The 22274-nt window shown below is 41.6% G+C and overlaps 1 protein-coding gene across 33 annotated transcripts in view; it reads right to left on the reverse strand.

Annotated features, from left to right (window-relative positions):
- The window catches only part of LOC125019307 (neurexin-1a), a 238328-nt gene that overhangs the window by 109110 nt on the left and 106944 nt on the right, over window positions 1-22274 (reverse strand). For 24 of the 33 annotated variants that reach the window (XM_047604026.1, XM_047604004.1, XM_047604021.1 and 21 more), the window contains 6 exons: window positions 20043-20069; window positions 14031-14153; window positions 13063-13444; window positions 10614-10804; window positions 9937-10110; window positions 6825-6944 (listed from right to left, as the gene is read on the reverse strand). In XM_047604026.1, coding sequence (XP_047459982.1) covers window positions 6825-6944; window positions 9937-10110; window positions 10614-10804; window positions 13063-13444; window positions 14031-14153; window positions 20043-20069 — 1017 coding nt within the window. The remainder of the gene's footprint in view (window positions 1-6824; window positions 6945-9936; window positions 10111-10613; window positions 10805-13062; window positions 13445-14030; window positions 14154-20042; window positions 20070-22274) is intronic. The other 9 variants (XM_047604028.1, XM_047604009.1, XM_047604034.1 and 6 more) reach the window with 1 other exon arrangement.

Here is a 22274-nt window from a genome sequence, read left to right on the forward strand (position 1 = left end):
GTGAACAGCGGCGTGGGTTTGTGAAACCATCAGACATACCGCATGTCATACACGTGTACACATGTGATGTCACAGTGGCAGCGTTAAGCTAATCACGTAATAAGTGAATATCATGCGCCCTCACCGCCGTGTTCTATGTTTCAGTCAAGTGAACTGTGTGTGTGAATTTATTAAATTCATGAGCATTCAAAATTCAAGCAAGCTGGATAAAATATGTTATTTATTCTGCACCACTTCCTGCAGAGATCTCATTGCTTGGGCAAAGTTACAGACATACAGCATCCTGGGTGGGAGGCAAGGAGACCTTGTTTCCATGCCAACAGCCTTTACCCACATATGGCCACTGCTTCCTGGCACAGAAACCCATTTAAATTCAGATACTCAATCAGCATAGAAAATTACAGAAAATAACCAGGCCCGATAGTGACCACTCGCATCGAGGTGGAGGTGGAGGAGGAATAAGGAGAGGGGAAAAAAAGAAGAAAGAACGAAATTAAAGCTTTTTTTTTTTTTTTTTTTTTTTAAAGTTGCTTAGCTGTGATAGAAATCTCGAGGAGTCGAAAAACTCTGTCCATATGGTAGCAGCTGCTACTGCATGGAATATGTGTCCTGAAACAGGTGGCAATCGTCCTATATACTGTGACTGCAGGCGCTGATACATATATTTTAAATAGATGTCTGCTTCCAATTTATAAGGGAGCCTGCGCAAAAACACTTTACGATTCTAAGACTTTTAAAACTTGTCTTACAAAAAGTTAACAAACATACAGTTAATATCGTGTCTTGGGTCGATCTCATAATGCATTCTCGTATTGCTCCTGTGGCATTTAGCCAAGTTGAGTTGTTTCTAGTCTAGCAAATGTGCATCTTTAATAACAGGGTCACACATATGGCGAGTGAAAAAAAAAAAAAAAAAAAAGGAAGGTTCCGTATTGGCAAATAATGTATTTTCAGCTGTGGATTAATACAAATTTACTGCTCCAACGAGTATTGCGTGTGAAAGATTGATTGCGGTGATAAACTGCGGTGCCCGTGTAATGAAGAAATGTCACTCAGTGCAACTGCGGGGCTCGGTCGTGCGCTTTAATGGGATTCAATACAACAATGGAGGCGGCGGCAAAGAGGAAACGGCTGCAGTATAACAAGCTCTGGATACACAGAAAGCACTTGTTAGTAGGTTCAGCTGTGTTTGCATGCACCCTAGTATGTCCTGATAGTCCTGATAATGAGAATAATAGTCCAATGAAAACACTAATACTTCATGTGGCCGTCTCAAATGGCCTGACTGGAAGAAATTAACCACTGATGATCTGTTTAATAGAATACAATTAGAGCTTTATCCCAGTATCAAATAAATAATCATTTCTGTTTGTCCTCATCTCATCTGAACAGCACAGTTGAAAATAAAAGTCTGTCTTGATTTAAAACATACCGATTTAAAAATCCAAAAATGTGTTATATATCCCTTGGTGCATGCAAAATAATTTATATTCTGTTTGACATTTTGGGGGCATGTAAACATCTTATCAGATCATTTTATTTATGTGAACCATTAAGTCTGAATCAGATTGATTTCAGTTGGATTGAAGAAATAGTGTCCGTGTAACCATAGCTGGTCTTTGTCTCCTCTAATGGAATTTCACGGGAAAGTGATGAAAAATTATCTTTTTCTTCCCTGAAATTGCCAAACGGTGATTTGATTGTACATTCGAGAAGCCTTCTGCTGCCTCACAGCCAATCAGTTAAACTCTGCTGGATGCACGGTAATTCCTACATGCATGCGTGCACATTTGCGGGAAAGGCCACTGAAGTGAATACACAGAAGCACTTAAGACTGCTTCTCCCATATCTCGGGGCACAATGGCTGTTCAAAGCTAGGCCAACCGTTCAATACACGCGAAGCCCAAATATTTTCAGACCCATAGATTTGTTTCGCAGAGCTGCATTAAAAGAGGTCCACATCCGAGGCAAAGATAACATTACTTCCATTTGACAGCAGGCTGTTTACTCCAGTGCCTCATATCCCCCCTGGCCTCGCTGCTGGACTGGGTGTCCCCTTGTATCGATCGAAACCAAACTAAGTGGTCTAATCTCTGCATGCCACCGCAGAGGAACGGCACAAAATGGTCAGGCGCACTAACCGAAAACATCATTCCAGGAACATTCCTGAAGATTTGCCACATGCAAACTAGTCTAAATAATTGCTCTTCTTCTTAGAAACTGGAGAATCTGACCCATGGCATGTCAGGTTACAGTATAACTGATGGTGGAAAAACCCACCAGTCGTATTCATTTTTATGAACTTTCTCAGATTCTGAGCTCCCAGCCTTTCTAAAATATTTATCCCAGCTCTGGCTTTTGTAGACTGATGCAACATATCAGTGTCAGTGCGTTGGTTTGCTCTGTGTTACATACTAGCTCGTCTTTAGACTGCAATGAAGAAGAGTCATGTAACAAAAAGGGGACCTTTTCTTCTTTCGTTCTTACTTGCGTAGGCGCTCAAGTGAAATCACATATCTCTTGCAGATCACGGAGCGGATAACGAGCCCAGGGCCCAGACAGACTATTCTCAAGTTACAAAGACACGAGATAAATAAAGTGAGAGGGTCTCGTCTTTGCCCCTCGGGCGGCGACAGTGGAGGCTAGACCTGCGCCCGACTCCATTGTTGATACAATATTGACACGGCACTATTAGCGCTGACTATGAGACTGGGCTGAGGAGCAACCAAGCGAGACACAAATTGCGTGAAGGCCAGGCGCACCCATCGCTGCAGCCCCCTCCACGACCCACTTTAGCTCAACGACAAACACCATTCGGTTTGTCTCTGTGCATTACCCTCAGACCCTTTTCTCCTGCAGGCCAACTCCCTCGGGAGGTCCGGACTGGAGTTTAAGTCCCACACAGACGCACATGCTGAGCCAGCTTGTGAATGAAACTAGAGCACTCTTCATAGTATATGACAGGGATGACAAAATGCTATATGGCGATATTAACTCATGTTTAGTAGCGGATACTTGCAAAGCTTTTGCTTTTGGCTGATGATCAGCATTGGTTTCTACTTGACAGTGCTGATGATTACACCAGATATACAGTATCCTGCAGGGTCACATACTAAAAACGTGTCCCTCGTGCTATTTTACTTCTGCTTGCACGAATAACAGCTTGTGGTGATGACACCAAGCTTAACACCATTCATCATGATTCCTTTTACATGCACGATTTGTTTGACAGCAATCTGATTCGTCTTGGTGGGAACAGTTTGCATTTCTTCCTGCTAGTTCCTCACTTCAGGTATCCGGCAGGGATGGTGTGGATAATTAAGTCCAAGACACCATAGTCTCAGTTTGTCTGTTATTACAAAACAAAAATCACATCGCTGGAATGAGTTTTTTGGGAGTAGAAGATCTGGATAGTTATTTTTTTTTAAATCTATATCATCATCTTGCCAGTCATTTGGAAAAGAGCGCTGCTCTGGGCAGATAAAATACTATTATCATAACACAATCAAACGCAGCCAAGAAACAACAGGTCTGCTCTGAAAAATAAATCGCTGTGCGGAATTTATGCGGAGCCGTGCCAGGGTTTCAGACGCGTTAGGTGGTTAGATTTTTATCCAACGCGCTCTAATTAAATACACAGTGTCATCCTGTACTGAAGATGCCCTTAAGATATGGGAAATTAAGACGGGCAAATAGGACATTAATGAGATCAGCTTTCTTTATTTAACTGGCTTTAATGAAAGGGACTGATACTCCCTTCTTTGTATAGCTACTAAGCAACTAATGCTAATCCCCCCCTTGCATTTCCTTGAATGGCCACTTGAGGCTGCCTCCAAACAGACATGTCAAAATGTCCAATTTTACAGAAATAAACACACTTGCGGCCTGATACAAAAACAGTTCTGATCTCAGTGGCTAATTCTCCCAATTCCTGATGTCTGTACGCAGAGCATTTTTTCAGCAGTTATGCAGAATCAAAGGCATGGCAACTTTGAGTGACAGGTGGATGCCTCCTCAGCTCGCTAGATCTGTGCCTTGGTGTCATCCACTCATCTCGCCTCCACTCGTCCTCGACCTGTTAGCCCTTTTGTAAAACAGTAAGGAAGTGTCAATTAATGCCAAGATGGCCGGAGACACCACACTGAGCTGTAAACTGCTCTTCAGGATTCCTAAGGGTGATGTCACCGCATCATTCATCTTTATATACAGTCAGCGGTTCTTATGTAGTTAATATTAAACTTGCACAATTCACTTCCCAGAGAAGTACAAGTCTCTCCTGTGTGCAGGGTCCTTGGTGCGTGACTTACAATCATTGCATTGCTTTGCTTTTCTAATACTACTTGACATGAAGGAATAACTGCAACTTTCCCAAACAAAAAAAAACTGTAAACTTTATTTCAGGTCTCTGATGCTATCTAAGGTGGCTTGTTTCCTCTGCTTTTTTTTTTTAATGTTTTATTTTTTGTTCGGTTTACAAGCTCAGCTTCTACTCTGTTTATTGCAACCAGGCATAACCAGCCTGCACCCCCGCCTGGACGATCATATTACGCAGCTAAGTTTATTTGCTCCATCCAGTTGATGGAAACGCGCCTCACCAAGAAACCGCACAGGGAAGAGGATTTTCAGGGAGCCAAAGTACAAACTTTTAAGTGAAGGTGAATAAAATCCTTTCAGCTGACTGTATCATATAGCTTTAATCAGTGACATCACAACAACTTTTTTGAAAACCGTTTCTAAAGATACTTTATTTCACATATATTACCTTAAATAACTCACAAAATAAAGCTGATGAATAGACGTTTCTCAAGGGCGGGCGGCTAAGAGCTGCTAAGTCATTTTAATTAAACAGTTTTATGTCTTATATTAGATAAGAATGTTCTGATATTATAATTTAAGAAAGTCAGTTCAATTAAATAAGTACTGTATGGTGCAGTTTTGTGACTACAGAACTGTTGAGTAAGCTCAGCGGCAGCAGCACACGAGAACTGTTACATTTTGGATCAAAAAGATGCGCAGTTGGATTTACACAAGTTGGACACAGAGGTGGTATTACACTATCAGAGATAACAGTAGTTTCCCTATGATTTGTGACTGACAGCTGTACAATTCATCCCAGATAAATGTTACGTGTGCCAGAAACTGTGAAATGGATTTTGTTTTTCTTGTGATGTGTGCCAAGGCTGGCCACTGGAGAAATATCTGCAAATGCATAGAGCTCCCCATGTAAGTTGTCTGCTCTGAGGCCCGATGCTCTGTTGTAAATTGCCTGCATTTCAGCTTATGCAAATACATCTGGTAAAAAGCGATATTTTCCTCAGAGACGCCCCCCCACCAATCCCCATGACAATCCATCAACACAGATAAAACCCGACCATCTCCAGCTTCATTTTCCCCACTCGCTGATTTTTCCTCGACACAGTCGGGCTGTCTCGCATCGCTTTTCCGAGGAGCAGCTCAACTCATCTGCGGTGAAAGTGATTTCTTGGAAAAACGCGTGGTTACATATTGCATCCCGTAGGCACGCTTATTGATCAACCCTATTATTTTGTTGGGTCAGCAGGAACAATGGGACTAAAGCTACCAAGACAGCAGGTACGGCACTTTTTCTCGGATGCAATATATGCATACATGCCCCATGATCCTCTCTGCTCCCAGTGCTGTCAGTGAGCTCTGTGGGTCTGAAGAGGATGAGTATGTATGACAGAAAGTTACTGCACTCCTTCTCCCATTAACACGAGAAAAGGTTCACAGGAAGTTCACCAACAAGAATATCCTCCGCTGATCCAAATATGATTCAGGGAGTGAAAGTTAAACGAACAAAGGAGGGCCAGAATCAGGCCGAGTCACACTCAGGCTCACAGATCACAGACAGGAGAATCCTTTTAGTGTTATCACTGGCCGCAGATATGTTCCGTCTACGAGGCTGCACGAGTGTCTATTAACGCTTTCTCTTGATAACAAAAGGTGGGGGTCCCATCAAGCTGACAGATCTGACACAGAATGTATTAACGTGTGTGGTGCTCTCTCGTACGCTCTTGTGTCTTCTCCGGAGTGCCCACACCGTTCAGTTGTTTCCTTAATGCTGTTCAGCACTTTGCTCATTTGCCCCGCACCGTGTGAACCGCTGCAGGAGAAAATAATGACCAAACAAAATCCCATATGTGTGTTTTGCATAAAGAAGCAGCACATTTTCTAAAGGTGGAACGGATATTACCCGGCTCCTCTTGGAGGCTCTGCATTAACGAGCACACAGTCCATCAAACCAAATGCCCATTTAACCACCTTAAAGAGAGATTAATATCACTGAACTTTTTAAAAAGCGCCCTGTGGCTCAAAACTTTTCTTTGAATCTGATGTATGGCTGCATTCTGGCAAACGTGCGATGGATAATGTGTGCAGTTTTTCTTGGTTAATATAATTTGTTTGCCAGTTTGACTTGCTGTTGATGTTTTATTTAGCTGAACACAAAGCGAGTTGCTCCCTCTAGTGGCAGAACCCTTAAATTTTAATGAGCTCTCATTGAACTGTCACATACAGTGTGTCACAGATGTGTGTGCCCTACAGAGCTGCAACAGCTTTCACACTGGCAGTGGTGACGGTATATTTAAAGTAGAGCTACTGAATTATTTGATTTATTTTCACTAGTTACAGTTTGAGTGGCAGAATATCAATATTACGTGGAAGCGCAGGAAAATACAGTCTGAATCACCGTTTGCATCTAATAGTGTCAGTGTATGTGTATGAGGCATGTAAAAAAACAAACATTAATTCACAGGGCAGTGGTGTGTTACTGTAGACTGTAAAAACATGAAGGGGATTCCTACCATCGTTACAGAGTGGTCCTCCGAATGTCGTCATGCTGCAGTCACAGCTGAAGCCCTCCCACTGCTGAAGACAAACACCCTGATTGGCACACGAGTCCTCTTGGCACGTCGTGCTGGGGCCTGAGCACGGAGACAAGTAACGGCTCAGTGAGCAAAGTTTCAGAACAGCGGGCGGCTCAGATTGTAGGTTGACGTATACAGTGAAATCAAAGTCACGTTGAACACACAGACAATAGGCATCTGCAAACGGAAGCGTACACAGGACAAACATACAGCACCGGCTGCCACTTGTATTCTTCCCCCAAAAAGTTGTTGCATATCGTGTCTGCTCAGTGAATTTTAACAGACATGAAATATATTTGACATGCTTTTAACGCTTGGATTAAACTGCTGTTAATTACTCAAGTATTTTATTTCATGTTTTTACACTTAAGCATAGCACAATACAGAACATTAAAATGCAATGACTAAAGTTTAATGTTTATAATCCATTTATCTTTATTTCATATTTACACCACACACTATGTTTCTACAGTATATATAGTAATGTATACCGTTTTGGCACTTGATTTAAGCGCCGTCTGAAAGCTGAAAATGCACTAGTTTACCATCTGAATCGAAAGACAACGCTCGGTTTTCAAGCCCTAGGGAGTCATACACGTTCTTTAAAATGTTTCCCATGAAACGATCATCTCCATCCTTCCGTCAGCGTATCAGTCAGTCAGTCATGTGTCGGTCTATCGTGTGGAGGTATTTCGGTTGATGGAGGAATGTTAGTGGAATGGCAGGGGTAAATGTTGGGATGAATGTTGGTATAATTTTCATTTTATGTTAAAATGATGAGATATTTTTATTGTTATTGTTTTTATTTTAAACTTCTGGCCACTTTTATTTATGATTTATTATTATTTAATTTCATCCGGACCAAAGACTAGAGCAAGCAGTCAAACAGCCACAGTATGCTCCATAATCATGGAGCTCAAGTTTAGTCAACGGCATGAAGGCAGCGTGCATTTCTTCTATTGTGTTCTTGTTTGCTCTTGTGAGAGTGTGAAAGCAGGTTGCTCAGCTGCTGAATGTTGAAAAAAAACAAACAAACAATAAAATCAGTATAAAGTGCAGCCACGGTAGCTATGGTAACTGGGTAGTAGTTTAGGCATTTGCTGTAGCAGTATCAAGGCTGAATAATGCAACGACGAAAAAGCTGTGCACAGTGTACATTCTGCACATTCTGTACATTTTTTAAGAAAAAGTTTAATTTCTGATTTTATAACTTTGATCTCCTAAGAAGTGCTTGTGTCACATTTAATATTTACATATGCGTCAAGTAACTAATAAAATAACAAATGTATACTGATAAAAATCAAAATTTTATTTAATAAAACTGTTTAGGGGTCTCATAAAATGTGAGACAATAATCGCACTTCAAATTTATCCTATAAATAAAACTATAATATACGGCCAGTGGTATTACTTATGCTTCACACTTTTAGTTGTTTCTTTAAATTCTTCAAAACCGTAACAGAGTGGCATTAACAGAAATATGGAATTTATTTAAATAAAAAATAAAAAATATGTCAAACATAAAAGAAAGTGATGTCTGAGTTTTAACACCTGAATATGTTAAATCCATGCAGGATAAAACATTAAGACTATTATGAGGCATGCAAAAGGATCCCTTACATGTACAATACATGAATAAAAATGAATATAAATAAAAACTTAGTAACCATGGGAAGAATTTAAGTTGAGAGTGCAAAAAACATGTGCCCCACAGCGTTTGATACAAGATGATCGTGATGCTTGTATTCCTACGGGCTTGAAGCCCATTACATATGACAGGTGAGTGAATGGGAAATAACGCAGTCATCTTGCTCAGGGACATGTGGAAATTGTGGAGGACCGTGGAGAGGTGGAGGGCAGGGATATCGCAGATGCAAAGGAAGAGGGGAGAGGTATCAGACTCTGTAGCAAACAGACTATCTACCTTGCAAGTCAGCTTTCATCAATGCAACTTTTGTCAGCAAAAATAATAGGAAAGGAAAAGGCAAAGTATACCAGCTGTTAGTAGAAGCACCAAGACGTCAGAGATGGAGTAACACAAACACAGACTGTTGAAGCAGGAGGGACAGAGGGAGGGATGTTTGTCCTCAGGAAGAGCCAGAGGGGGAAATCATCTTGTATAACGATGGCCGGATTGAAACTGTAATTTACTGTCATTAAGAGAAGAGGATAATGCTTCTACTTCTTGCCTTAGTCGAATGCTTTTAGCAACTATATGCTACCTAGTGACTCTGTTAGCCTAATCCAATAGATGTGATATCATTCACGTTTAGAGCAACCCCTGATTCTTCCGAAACCGGCAAGTCCGACAGAATTGCGCAGGGCCCTAAATTTAATTACACTTGTAATGTTGCAACATGAAAAGATCAAAAGTTGCGTGCCAAACATAAAAAAGAAAAAAAAAAAAGAGTGGGATGAATTGTGAAATTAAACTAAGTGACTGACGCTGAAAAATAAATCAAATATTGTCTGTGGATGCGGCACACACATTAGACTTGGGCAAATGAGATTCATGCATGCAACAAAGGCCTCATACATAATTCAAGAGGACCGCTCCTGGCAAACTCTCAGATCCAGCGAGCATGCACGGCGCAAAACAGAATGGGGATAAAATGGGGAAATAACACTGGCACTACAAATATGGCAGAGAGAATAATCAGATTATGGCCAAGTGAAACAGAAATGATTGCCCGTGGAGGAGTGTCAGAGCCTGATGCGTAATAACAGAACGCTAACACACTTTATGGATGTTAAATGATGAGCCACAGGTTGCCAGTGTGGGTGCTTTCGGGGAGGGGGTGTGTTTTCACAGTGTCTGTCCCAAGTATGAGAATGGGAAGAATGAGTATTACTGTATGTTGCCTCAGTGTCCCCTTAAGATAGTTTTGTGAGAATGAGAGGAAATCCAAATGATAGATAAAGAGGATTAAAAGAATTCTTCTGTGAGTCGTGAAGTCAGACTTTAACTGAACGCATCTCTCTTGAGCCACCTACCCACCAATCAAATTAAAAACCTGAGTTTTTCAGTGTGAACCAATCACTGACTCACCTTCACACCCTCTCTCTATCTGTCCCACGCAGTCCACTGCATCTGACATCAGGTCTGGGAGCCGCCCGTTCAGATCCACAGACGCCAGACAACCTTGAAAGCCCTCCTTTGCGTGCACCAGTTTGGGCAGCTCCTTGTACATCTCCTTAGCCACCCCACCAATAAAGAGGCTACCTGTAAAGAAATGACAAATGTGACGACACTGACCCCTAGTGGATGTTGAACACGATACTCGGCTCATGTCATAACTTGCTAGAATAAAATCTCAAAAAGTAAAATAATACCGCTATTGGCCTGGAACTGAAATGTTCACATATTAAAGACATAATTGTTAGAATGTCTAAGCCAAGAATATGTCAGTTTGCACTTTTCTTCTTTTCATCAGTAACAATATTGAACTGACGTAAAGTAGAATTACACCAGAATTAAATTTAGAAGGACTTTATGATCTTAACTGACAATTCTTAAAGTCTTATCCAAGGCCAATCACAGACCTCTTAAGTGTCTTCTTCTTTGACACACCGTAAGTGCTTGAATAAATGAGTGAGCAATTCATGCTCAGCGATGGTTATGAACGAGCTAGTGCTAGTGCAGCCTTTCAGTCACAGAATCGCCTCTTTCTAGGCCACGGCCGCCTTGATTTCATTAATCTGTACAAATTCTGCATGTGTACGCACCCTTCAGGTCCAGGTTTTTGGCTCCTGTAGTCGTCTGCGTGGTAACCTTGGTATCAATCTTGACAGTGTGGAGGTTGTTGGTGTCCCTGGAGATTATGACATTGTGCCACTGGTTGTCGTTGAGGGGCTTGTTTGAGTTGCCTTTGATTAAGTGTGCTCCGTTCCCCAGGTCTGACACATAGTGCAGGTAACTGGAAGCAGATACATTTAACAACATGAGTGGATGCTGAAGTGAGAAATTATCAGAGAGACTGAAAAGGTATATGTGAATCACTTAGAGCGTTTTTTGCAACTTAAGGGACAGTTCAAATGTATTTCCTCCTTCTCATCAATCTAATCTGCTTTCATGTGAGTGAGTTTTGTTTGTGTCTATATTGTATACTGTAAAAACACAGACAGCAATATCTCTTTACAGAACTCTTGACCTGGTTAACTCAAGAAAATCCACATTTTCTTGGTGAATTGTGAGCCGTTCTATGTAGGGACTATTTTCTGTCTACCAAACTACAGCCATGGAGAACTGACGGCTTATCTGTGACTGGTCCCTGACAGGACCCACACAGATTTGTGACAGGTCCCCACTGGGTCCTTGGCTATAATGAGATTGCCCTCAATAATTTAGTGAATGCAGTCCCTACTCGTAACGTCCCGTAAGCAGGGCATGTCATGCAATGCTTCATCTACTCACAGGGAGGTGCAGTGATTATTTTATGGGCATCGGGTTGTTTTCTCAAATTAAGTTTATCCCGTGCAATGAGCATTATTCAACAGAAAGTTTAAGCAGCTCATCTGTTCTTAATGAATCACAGGCCGTCTGTAGGAGGCTAGAATGTATCTGTGTTTAAATTACCGTAACTCACAGTGGTTTGCGCTGTTTACACTGGGAAGTTTTGCTTTTGCCTGGAGGACTTTCAGGACAACTCAAGGGTTTAATTAACTTTGCTTTTACCAACAAATTCCTCCCAACTCTCTCTTCCTGGGGCTCCCTGATCTTGCATCGCTCCCCAACCTGGAACCCAGCAGCGGTGTGTCAACATTCCCGTAATGGCAACTGTCTTTTTCTGGAAAGCACAACTTCCCAGTGTTCAGCCACATTTTGAATTTTGTCCATCGGTGAGTTACGGTAATTCAAATACCACAAGCAATATTTTGTGTGCAGATGGATGTTCAGGTCTTGAAAGGTTGAATAATGACAAATATTTGATTAGACTTTAAAACGGTGCAAAAGTGAAAAAGCAAATAGTGGAACTCGAGTATTCATGCGTGTGTGTGTGTGTGTTCAGATGTGTAGTATCGCAAAGTGCAGCTGTCTGGAAAGGCAAATAACTGGCAGGTAGCAGAATTAACAAAAGGGCTTCTGGGCTGTTCTGAACAAATCAGCTTTAAATGAGCGGTTTATGGGCTCCGTTTGATTTGCAAGCTCATTTTAATTAAAATATATGACTTCAACACTTAGCACATTGATTACCCTAACTTCAGGCGTTACTTAAAAGAAGGTTACACTATGGCTGCATTTGAGCAATAAGAAACGCACCCCTTGCGCATTGGATTCTCTTTTATGTCGGGTATTTGCCGTGCCTTCATGAAGATTAAAAAGAACAGTGCTAGCCGACAGCTCTTTCAGTATTTATTCTGGCGTAGGGTTGATAAGGGAAGTCCCGCAGTAACGGCATAAAAAGCCGCCATGAATTACATTCTGTTTGGATGCTGTCATATGTAAGTGAATTATTAAAGCCATATTCACTTGTGTGGATATTCAGACATAAATAAACATCACCCACAATGGGAGGCTTTATGAAAGTAATTCAGCACAGTTTAGACATGTTCTTTTTCTTTTCATATTTGCTGGACTTAATGCCTGATTTTCAAGTAGGACTACTCTACATATGCAATGTGTTTATAGAGAGGACAGTTGTGTAGTTACTTTAGCACTAAAAACACAACTGTTTCTGGTCATTAGTGGTTTGTAAGAGTAGTTGTTATTATGCAAAATTAGGAAACTGCCCAGTTTAATGTGACTAACGTCATTTAATTGCAGGCACTTACTTAGACGGTAACAGGCCATGGTCATTTGAGTTTTTGTGTGCACCACCCAAAGATGTTCTAAATAAAAACCTAAACCACCCATGCAGAACTGAATAGGCCACTTGGATAAGTGGTGAAGCGTCTTCAAGAAAACCAAACAAACAAGTCCAGCTGCCTTTATTTTAGTTTTGTCTTTTAGATATAATACAACCTTCATGACAGAGAATCAAACTTCAGTTCTGGCTCCTTGTTGCTTCACAAACTCAAGGTGAAGCAGCACAAGGATAACACGGCAGCGACTCACTCCAACCTACTGAAAAATGTAACTTTTTATGACTCCATATAATCATTTGTTTCTTGAAGAAGCTGAAGCGAATGTAGCCAGTTTCTGCACTCGTACCCATGCATGACCCATCAAACTCACCCTTTGACCAGCTCCACCACGATGAAGTCGTTCCCATCCCCGCTGTTGTACAGGATGAGGCCGTCGGAGGAGGTGGTCTTGAACTGAAAGAAAAGGTGCATGGAGTAGTAGGCCTGCAGTGTGGTGAGAATCACATAGCTGGAGCGCGACTTGAAGGTGACGGGGTCGGCAATGATGTTCTTGAAGCCAATCATGGCATTGAGCTCACAGTAATCAATGTCACCGTTTTTACAGAGGTCTATGTAGGCCATGCCATTGAAGGAGAGACTCTGAAGGTGGCCAATGAAGTTGGACGGCACCATGGACAAGAAGCGCTTCTCTGTCACAATGCCCGTCTCAATGTTATGGAACTCCAGTTGGGTATGGTCACCCGCCATTTGACCTTTAATCAGTAGAGGGGGGGAAGGAGAGAGGGTGTTATTTAGGAGTACAGTATATGACAATTAAATGGCAATTACTGTACAATTAAAAGATACGCTACAGATTGGCTTTAGCCTGTCCAAGTATAATGCAACACTTAATTTGACAAATTTGACAAACGGAAATCTCAAAACTTTTTTTTTGTTGTTGTTGTCTTGAAAGTTGCACATTCATTTTGTATTCAGGGAGGTACATAAATATTTTAATTTTCTATTTTTGAAGCCCAACAAAGTCCCACAGAGAGTATGCCCTGACAGTTTGGTTGTAAGTTAAAATTATTCAAGGACAGACTTATCTAAAACCATTTTCAAACAGCAACATTTTGTCAAAGAAAAGAACTCGAAAGGCTCAGTAACAAGCTTGTCGCGAAGAAAATTAACAGTGTATAGTATGAAACAATACATGTAAAGATGTTGGTTATTCTGTAATAGAGATATTCTGTAATCATCTTACAGAGAATCTGACAACCGATAAATGTTACAACGTGTTAAGGTTTATATATTTAAAAAAAAAAAAAAAAAATCAAACAAGAGTTAGATGAGGCGTACCTTCCACGGGCGGAAGATCGTCTACGGTCAGTTTCAAACTCTTGCCCCTCCTGAACACACGCACTGTGTGCCACTCATTATCGTTCAGATTCTGACCAGCAAAAATAGTCTCTGGACCTTTGCCTGCAGGACAGTCCAAACAATGGTTAACACACATGCATACACACAAACACACACACACACACGCACGTACATAGCAGAGAGTCTGAAAAATAGTAGATGTAAACAGAATCAGAGAGGAGGAGGATCGAAAGGAGGACAGACTGAAAGAGTGGAGTACAGAGGCAGAAGACATTAAGGTAAACATAGTTAATGGTCCATAAAAACGCATCATTCTGACTTGCATTTGCAGCACTGATCGCACCATTAGATAGGGCATCATGTTTTTGAATTCTCACTGAACACCATTTTCCTTGAACCAACAGGAGGGAGGCAGTAATCAGGGCGTTGAATTATCATTACCAGCAATGTAATTCTGTGAATGTTTAATTTAGTTAACAAAAGAGCTCTTTTCCTCAACTTCTTTTTTTTTTTTTTTTTTTTTTCATTCCGAACATGCCACTTGGTGGCAGCAAACAACCACCAAAAGGCTACGACTGAGCAAGGCACTTAACAACTGAGCATCACTCTCCATCTTGTTTACCTATGACAGTGCAGCCCAGCATTTGATCTCTCTCATGTCCAGCATGTGAAATGAAATAGCAATGCTGAAAAGAAATACTTGCATAATGGGGGCAGCGTGCTCTGGGATGAGGGGGGAAAAAGCAATTTAAAGTACAACAACCAGTCCAATGTACCTGGAACCATATACACAAAAAAAAAAAAAAAAAAGCAGGAAATACAGAATGTGATTTTTATCAGCACCTTTGAAAAGATCACAAATTCCCGCTGAATGTAACAAACGTCCATTAAACCCAAATACCAAATCAGCATTTTGACTAAAAGATATTTAACTACTAACAGTGCAGTGTTTTAGTATTGCATGAAATGTGTCACTGCTTGCAGGCAGTAATGGAGATGTCACACTGAATCACTGGGCCACAGACATCAAGGAGAGATTTAGAAATGTAGATAACTCAGAGAAATTGGACCAAATCTCACAATGTCATGAATAGAAAAACATATCTCTCCATTAGGAAATTCCAACATTTGTCCAACTGGGAAAACAGCTCCCCCCCGTCTCAGAGCATCTTTGGATTGCAGTATAGCTCTGATGTTCCCCTGCTGGGCACACATAACCAAACAGGCCAATGAGGATGTGCCACTGAGACAGTATTAAAATCCCCAGGCTGCGGATACCTTGCCCACTGTGGGGAGCATTTCAGACGGGTGCCAGGTTCATTTGCCTGAACCCATTTGTGGCTATTTATTTCCTGCTTTCCTGCAATCTTCAAAGCTCCGGTGCAATGTGCATGCAAATCTGAGGGTGCCAAAGTACTGGGACACACTCAATCTCAGAGGCACGGTTCTGCTTTGTAAGCACTAAACACTGGGGCAGGATTGAAACCACACAACTGGCAAGGGATTAAGGGGGAGAGATATGAAATAATGGGATGGAGTTGGACTTGAAAGCATGCTTGATCTTTGACTTCCATCATTCTGTCCTTGTTGCTCTCCAAGGAGGAAAGAAAGGGACGGGGCAAAAGAGGTCAATCGTATCAAGAAGCACATTCCTGCACAACAGTCAGTGCTGGTTTTATGCCTGTAGTGAGGTGTGTTGTCCAAACAACCAGATGCTGGCCAGGCATAAAGGGTCTGCTGTCTGTGTGTCCAGCCTCCCATAGTGCTCTCACTGTCGGTGATCCATCTGCAGTGATGGATCTATAGTGATCCCTCCCTGCGTCACTGGCTTCAGGCCCAAGGGAACGGTGGAGGCGTGTGGCACAGGGCAACATGAGAAGATGTGATTATCCAGTCAATCAGCTTCGACTGGCTAGGTGACAGGTCAGATACTGGTGTTGCCTGCCCTGACACTGTGAGTCACACAGGTGGAGGGAAGGGGAACTCACTGACCACGCAGTCAGACACTGTGCTGGATTACCGTCAATACAGACGTCAAAGCCACAGTGACATGGCCAGGAAGGCTTTGGCTTGTCCAGATGGTGCCTTAACTGAAGAAGGATCAAAATGTAAAGGAATGTATGTTGGTTTCAAGAACCACCGACCCAACATACACTGACCAGGCATAACATTATGACTGCCTTCCTCATATTGTGTGGGTCTCCCTTGTGCCTCCAAAACAGATGTGACTCATCAAAGAATGGACAGAATAGTCCTTCTTAGGGGACCTTTGCGTCCTATGGGTTGAGGGGAGGGGCCACTGTGGACTGGTCTGGTCTAGGTGGATGCTACATGTCTCAGTAACATCCACAAAAATTCCAGGTCCAAAGGTTTCCCAGCAGAACACTGAAATGTCACAAGACGGTCAATTTTACTCACTTCTCCTGTCAGTGATTTAGTGCAGCCACAAAAAAACATTGCTCCTTAATTTAAAGGTGTTGTTGTCTTCATTGGACATTACAGTACTTATCCTATATTGATTTACTATTTCAGCTTTTTGGTATATTCAAAATAATTAATAGATGAAAATTATTTTGAGAAACTTCTGAACATGTGCTTTAACTTGCAGCCAGAGTACAAATTCTGCTTTTGACTTTCCTCGTACAGGGATGAGTAATATTGAACCGTGTTACACCGAACGGAGACTGCAATGATTGGGAAGCGTTGAGTGTTTTTAACATTGGCAACTTGATTAATGCTTTAATTTAATATATGCACCGCCATTCCACACCAGCTCTGCCAATGCTTTTGTAACCTGAGAAACTAGTAGCTACCAGCTGAATGTGACATGTGGAAAGTCACGACGAAAGCCTGTTCCGTTGTCAAGGACTTCTCGCTACCGTCGCCTGAAGATTTTACTGACAAATTGGAGAGGGACAAAACCAAGGAAAAAAGATTAGAAAAGGTTTCTGGAGTGCAGCCATACATGTCTGAGCCGCAGACGGCTGTGCTGATGCTAGAGGAGAGACACAGGAGGAGAAAATTAGAGGAAGTGTTTCATTGGACACTATTTGTTACACTCCCTCGAGTTCAGGATGAGTCATCAACATTTTATAGCTGTTTTACCGGAAATTATACTTTGGAATGTAAGAGTACCTACAAAAATACTGATTGGTCATTGTTGAAATGGTGTATGGGTAATGTCTAGAGCTAATCATTGCATATGAAAACATGATTACTTTTAAATCTAACGACAAAGCAGCCGAGAAAGATACAGGCTCTGGGCTAACAAGACAACACGCTCCTCACACGTTATGCGTCCTCACGTGATCTATCATATCTGACATGAACACAGGTGTATCAACCATGTAACAGAATGCCCCGAAGCTCTTTCACACTAAGTGGGTCAAAAACAAAAGATTGATGCGTGGATAAGATCAAATGCCTGAGAAGAACCACCTTCAGATGCTGCTCAAGAAGGTCATGGAGTGAATAATCGCATTACATGGCCCTTATCCCCTCCTCTCTGGCTACACTGTAATTTGTGATTATTCTGCAAGTTATTGTATAATAGAGGACCAGAGCAAGACAAAAAAAAAAAAAAAAAAAAAATCTGTCACAAGATATTTTTAGTTCATATTTTAGCTTGTTGTCACTCAGTGTGTGTTAACGGTGTTTAAGTCAAAGTGGCAGTGTTTTCTTCAGACAGCTCTGGGCAGCCCCAGGGAGCCTAGGTCCCTAATTGACAGTGATGTGTTCTTTGAGTCGGTGCGGAAATTCTTCATCCACCAAGCTGACCGGGGCTGCTGTGCCTGACAAGATACATTAATTAACACGGAAAAAAAGAGGACAAAAATAACAACCTAGAAAAAAAAAGAACGAATGCTAACACTTTATAAGTGGAAATGCACTGGCTTAACACAGTTCCTTCCAAGAACTTCAATTAAACATTCTCTTCGCTCCTTGTGACACAATTAGGTCTGAAGCTATTCAAGGAAGACTTTCTGCTTCACGTCTTGTTCCCCCTTTGATTTAAACATCATTTCCCCTATATTGTACTACTGAATGTTGTCAGGATCTAAATATTTCTCTTTGAAATATAGAAAACATCTGCAGCATAAGCCAATGTTTATACAATGATAAATCTATATTCTGCAAATATGCCACGTGCCTGAAATCCTTTAACAGAAAACGTGCACAGAATCAAGACCAAAATATATAACATGGCAGTGTAAAATGAATTATTCACACAAAGAGCGGAATTAGTAATGTTTAGATCTGTCACAAGTATTGTAGTGTCTCTCTTGTGTTCACAATTATTTTCTGATCGTCTTTCTGCGTTATCGTAGGAATAGTCTTCATTCGTTTGTATCATCCTCTACGGTGTAATGGAACATGAGGGGGCCGTTATTGCCACTGACTGTTTATCCTGAGGCACTTAACTCCTAATATTGGCACAGTAACATAGTCAAATAAACGCGGCTGTTTAAAACGGATGAAAAACAAGCGTTCAAAGAAGTCTTGTTTTTATTGGCTGGCAATCGGCAACTAAAAATTCCTATCTGCATGGTCTGCTTTATAGCTAAATCATTCAGTCCAAAGGCACACTACCAGTATTTATTAGTTCAATGCTAACTAAACAGCAATATCCTGCCTTCGTCTGTGTTAGTAAAATATTGCATATAACCAAACAGATTTGGAGGATATTTGCAGAATGAATGACTGCGCAAATACAGTGATCATAATAGCAAATATTAGTACAACAACTACCGATGTCCCTGTATGCACAGATTACGCCTTCCCACTAGCCCCGTAAACCGAAAATGACCTTTTAAGGCAGCTGAATGCGGGAATTAGAGCTTAGAGCTTCTTATTTGCATACACAAACAAGGGGGGATGCAATCCAAGATGCACGAACAATGCTATTTAGCATTTAGAAAGGTGTTAAGAAGGGACGGCTCGCAGGAGCATGTCTGGAGGTCACATCGTATGATTCTGTGTGGAGGCGTTGTTGTATAAGTCTCCACTTCTCATCAGGGGATGACCTTCAACTACTGTAACACTTCACACACACGCACACACACGGAGCGATCCACTAGTGTTTTCAGAGGACGGTTTGTTGTTATGCAGAGGATGTGGCACAGTCTGGCGCGCTATTGGAGAGCTTAAACTGTCTCATGTCTGTTGGTATTTACTGATACTGAGAGCGTCTGCAGCTACGGAATCATTAAACAGGAAAAAGGCTCATGTATTATGACTCCAGAGGAGTAATTATTAATTCATCACTGTTCCTGAATAATAAATGTCAAGGATATTTACCTCCCAAAATATTGCCATGTAACCTCTTTGTCCCATCGCACACGCGCACACACGCCAGCCCGCGAATCCCACAACAAGATCTATTCTCTCTCCCTCCCTCTTTATCCCTTTCTTTCTGCTCCGTGAGGCAGGTTAATGAGAATAATAAAATCACACTCTGTATTTCCTCTGTGCTTTGAATGGCCTCATCAATTTACAACTGGCGTGGAATGAAAGGAAGAAAGGAAGCAAAGAAAAAAACAACAAAAAAAACACAATAGGGAGACAAAAAGAAATCATGCATGTCTAAAATACCTGCGCTTCCATAGCGTGCGTTTTATATCAGGCTGAGTTCAGGAGTGAAAAGGTTCATTAATTAAAAGAATCACAGCTGACTGCCATATTTGGGTTTGTCATTAAGTCGAGCCTCCCTCCGTTTCATGCCTTCTGCTCATTATCTTCCTGGACACCGCCAAGAATTTCTTATGTTCCCATAGCTCTTACAGTTTGCTATGATGACAAAAATTTAATTGCAAGTTGCAAGTCAGATATATTAGAGCATTGATTTGAATTCCCTTTGCAATAACCTCAAGGTATTATAATGTCAGGGTCATAATATAAAAGTGAAATCCAAACACATCAATAAAGTAACAATTCTAAGAAGAAGTAGAGAAGAAGAAGAAGAAGAGGAAGAAGATGTGAACAGTGACTTACTGGAGGTACAGTTAATCCTGATACAATCTAGACGGGGAAGAATAGATGAGAGATAAATTCATCTTTCAACGTTACAGCTGCAGACATCATTAAAGCATACAGTCCACCCCTCTGGGGACACACACACGGACACTGTCCGTCCTCTGATGCTCTCACTCGTGGCCCTGAGCTGCAGCGAGCTGGTGAAAGCACTGCAGTGCACTTGTGCCAGAGGAGCACAGTTTATGAAAATACATGTTACAGCAACGTTGAAAATAGAATCCAAAGAGCTGAGCTTCACTCACGTGGCAGCGTCTGCATCACTTTGTTGTTTTTTTTTCATGGGGCCTTTTTTGTTCTTTTAATACTGTAAATAGTGATTTCTGTTTTTTGGAGGATGGCTTCGTTATGAGAGCATTAGATTTTGGCCAGGGTCACACAGGGCCAACGGGAAGGTATTTAAACCCTCTACCCCCTCGTTCCTCTTTATCTAACCAACTATATCTTGACAAATCTGCAAGATCACTGTGTTTTCCCACCTATTGTTGTAACATCAATTAAACCATGTTACATACTCATCATACTAAAATATGCAGTGTGCATTGCTGTGGCGCAAATGAACAAATTACATTCAATCAGGTTGAGTTTTACATTAAAATACAATTTGACAGAATTTACATGGGAATTGACATTTTGTGCTTCACTTTTATGATCATTTATCTGAGGGCTAAGACTTTATACACAATGCACAATCAGCTTTTAAAGTATGATGTATTTCTATAGAATTTACAATATAGTAGCTCCACTTGAGGCACCTTTAATGCTGCAAGCTATTGCATCTATGATTTAACACAAAATACATATTTTTCTCAAAACACCTACATACATTTGAGGACAACATAAGCAAAGTCATCTTCACCTAAAGGTGTAATAAAATTTTTTTTTTTCCCAATCCTTTTCTGATCGATGTAGATCTGTGACTATTGTATTTGATTCTCTTTTCTAGTAGATGCAGCAGTTCTTTCAAGGTAACCGCTCATTTTTGTCTCCATTCTACTGGCGTCCCTCTATTTGGCCTTACAATATCAAATAACCCACTAGCATTTCTAAACTCTGTGCCTTTCTATGCCTCTCCGTTTCCTGAGGAGGCGCTTGCCTCGTCGTGCTCTGAGAAAGGTGACCCAGATCGAACTCCCTCCCCTCCTTCCCATTTGGCCCTGCTTGTCATGTGTTGTCAACCACAGCAGAAAAGTGGTCGCAAACAGCCAGAGACCAACGCTAGCCTACCCTCACAGGGAATGCTCCGCTTTTTTCAAGACAGGGGGGAGTGAGACGAGATCGAGACTGGTGATGGCTTCAGATGGAGAGAAAAAAATATATATAAAGAAATGTGTCAAAGATTATTCAGTGGTAAACAAAGAGTGGTGGCCCGTTGTTTTCGTCGGAGGGCATCTTTTTGTAGTCGCGATGATCTGACTTGTCAGCCCTGTCAGTGTGTGGCGCTGTTGTCTTCCGTGGCTGCACACATCCTTCCTTGTGGTGTGACAGCAGACTGTCTACTTTGCATGCACCGCTAAACGGCTCCGCTTAGGGAACCCATTTCTGTTTAGCCAGTGGAAAGGAGAGATAGAAGGCTATCATTTGAGCGGCGTTGCTCTGTTTGAGAGATATCAAACTTTTCACAAGCATCAGTGGATTCTTTCCCGAGCAAATAGGCGCAGATGCACACAGACACGCACGCGCGCGCACACACAGGAATGTCTGCGTCTTTCATTTCGTCCTCAATTTTCAGCTTTTCGCTGCAGGCAGGGGGAGCTTGTCTTTCTCTGTTCTCATTTAAGACACTGTTGCTGATTTATGTGCAATCATGCATTCCTCCCACAATGATTAAAGTGCATAGGTGGGTAAAATCATTAAAAAACATGTGTGCAGGTTGTCGACTGGCCGCCAACTCGCAACTAAAGGCGTCATCGTGTTAGGTAACTGCTGTCTGAGAGGAGCTACGCTGTTATAAAAAACACTCAAATTATTAGCCCCCTCATGTGAATGATGTTTTTGAAGTGAAAGAGCAGCAGGGGGAAAAAAATAAAAAATACGGCAGCGTGTGCGCTGTAAGGAAAATTCCCTTTAGAGCAATACACATCTACGGCTGATCTGGAGTGGGCAGCGAGCATTCCCTGCTGGGCGACGGTAGCTGTGTGCTCAACTGGCAGTGAGCAAAGAGCCGCAGACTCTTGCCATTGAAAGTCTTCA

The sequence above is a fragment of the Mugil cephalus genome, chromosome 13, assembly GCF_022458985.1.
Source record: "Mugil cephalus isolate CIBA_MC_2020 chromosome 13, CIBA_Mcephalus_1.1, whole genome shotgun sequence".
Lineage (NCBI taxonomy): Eukaryota > Metazoa > Chordata > Actinopteri > Mugiliformes > Mugilidae > Mugil > Mugil cephalus.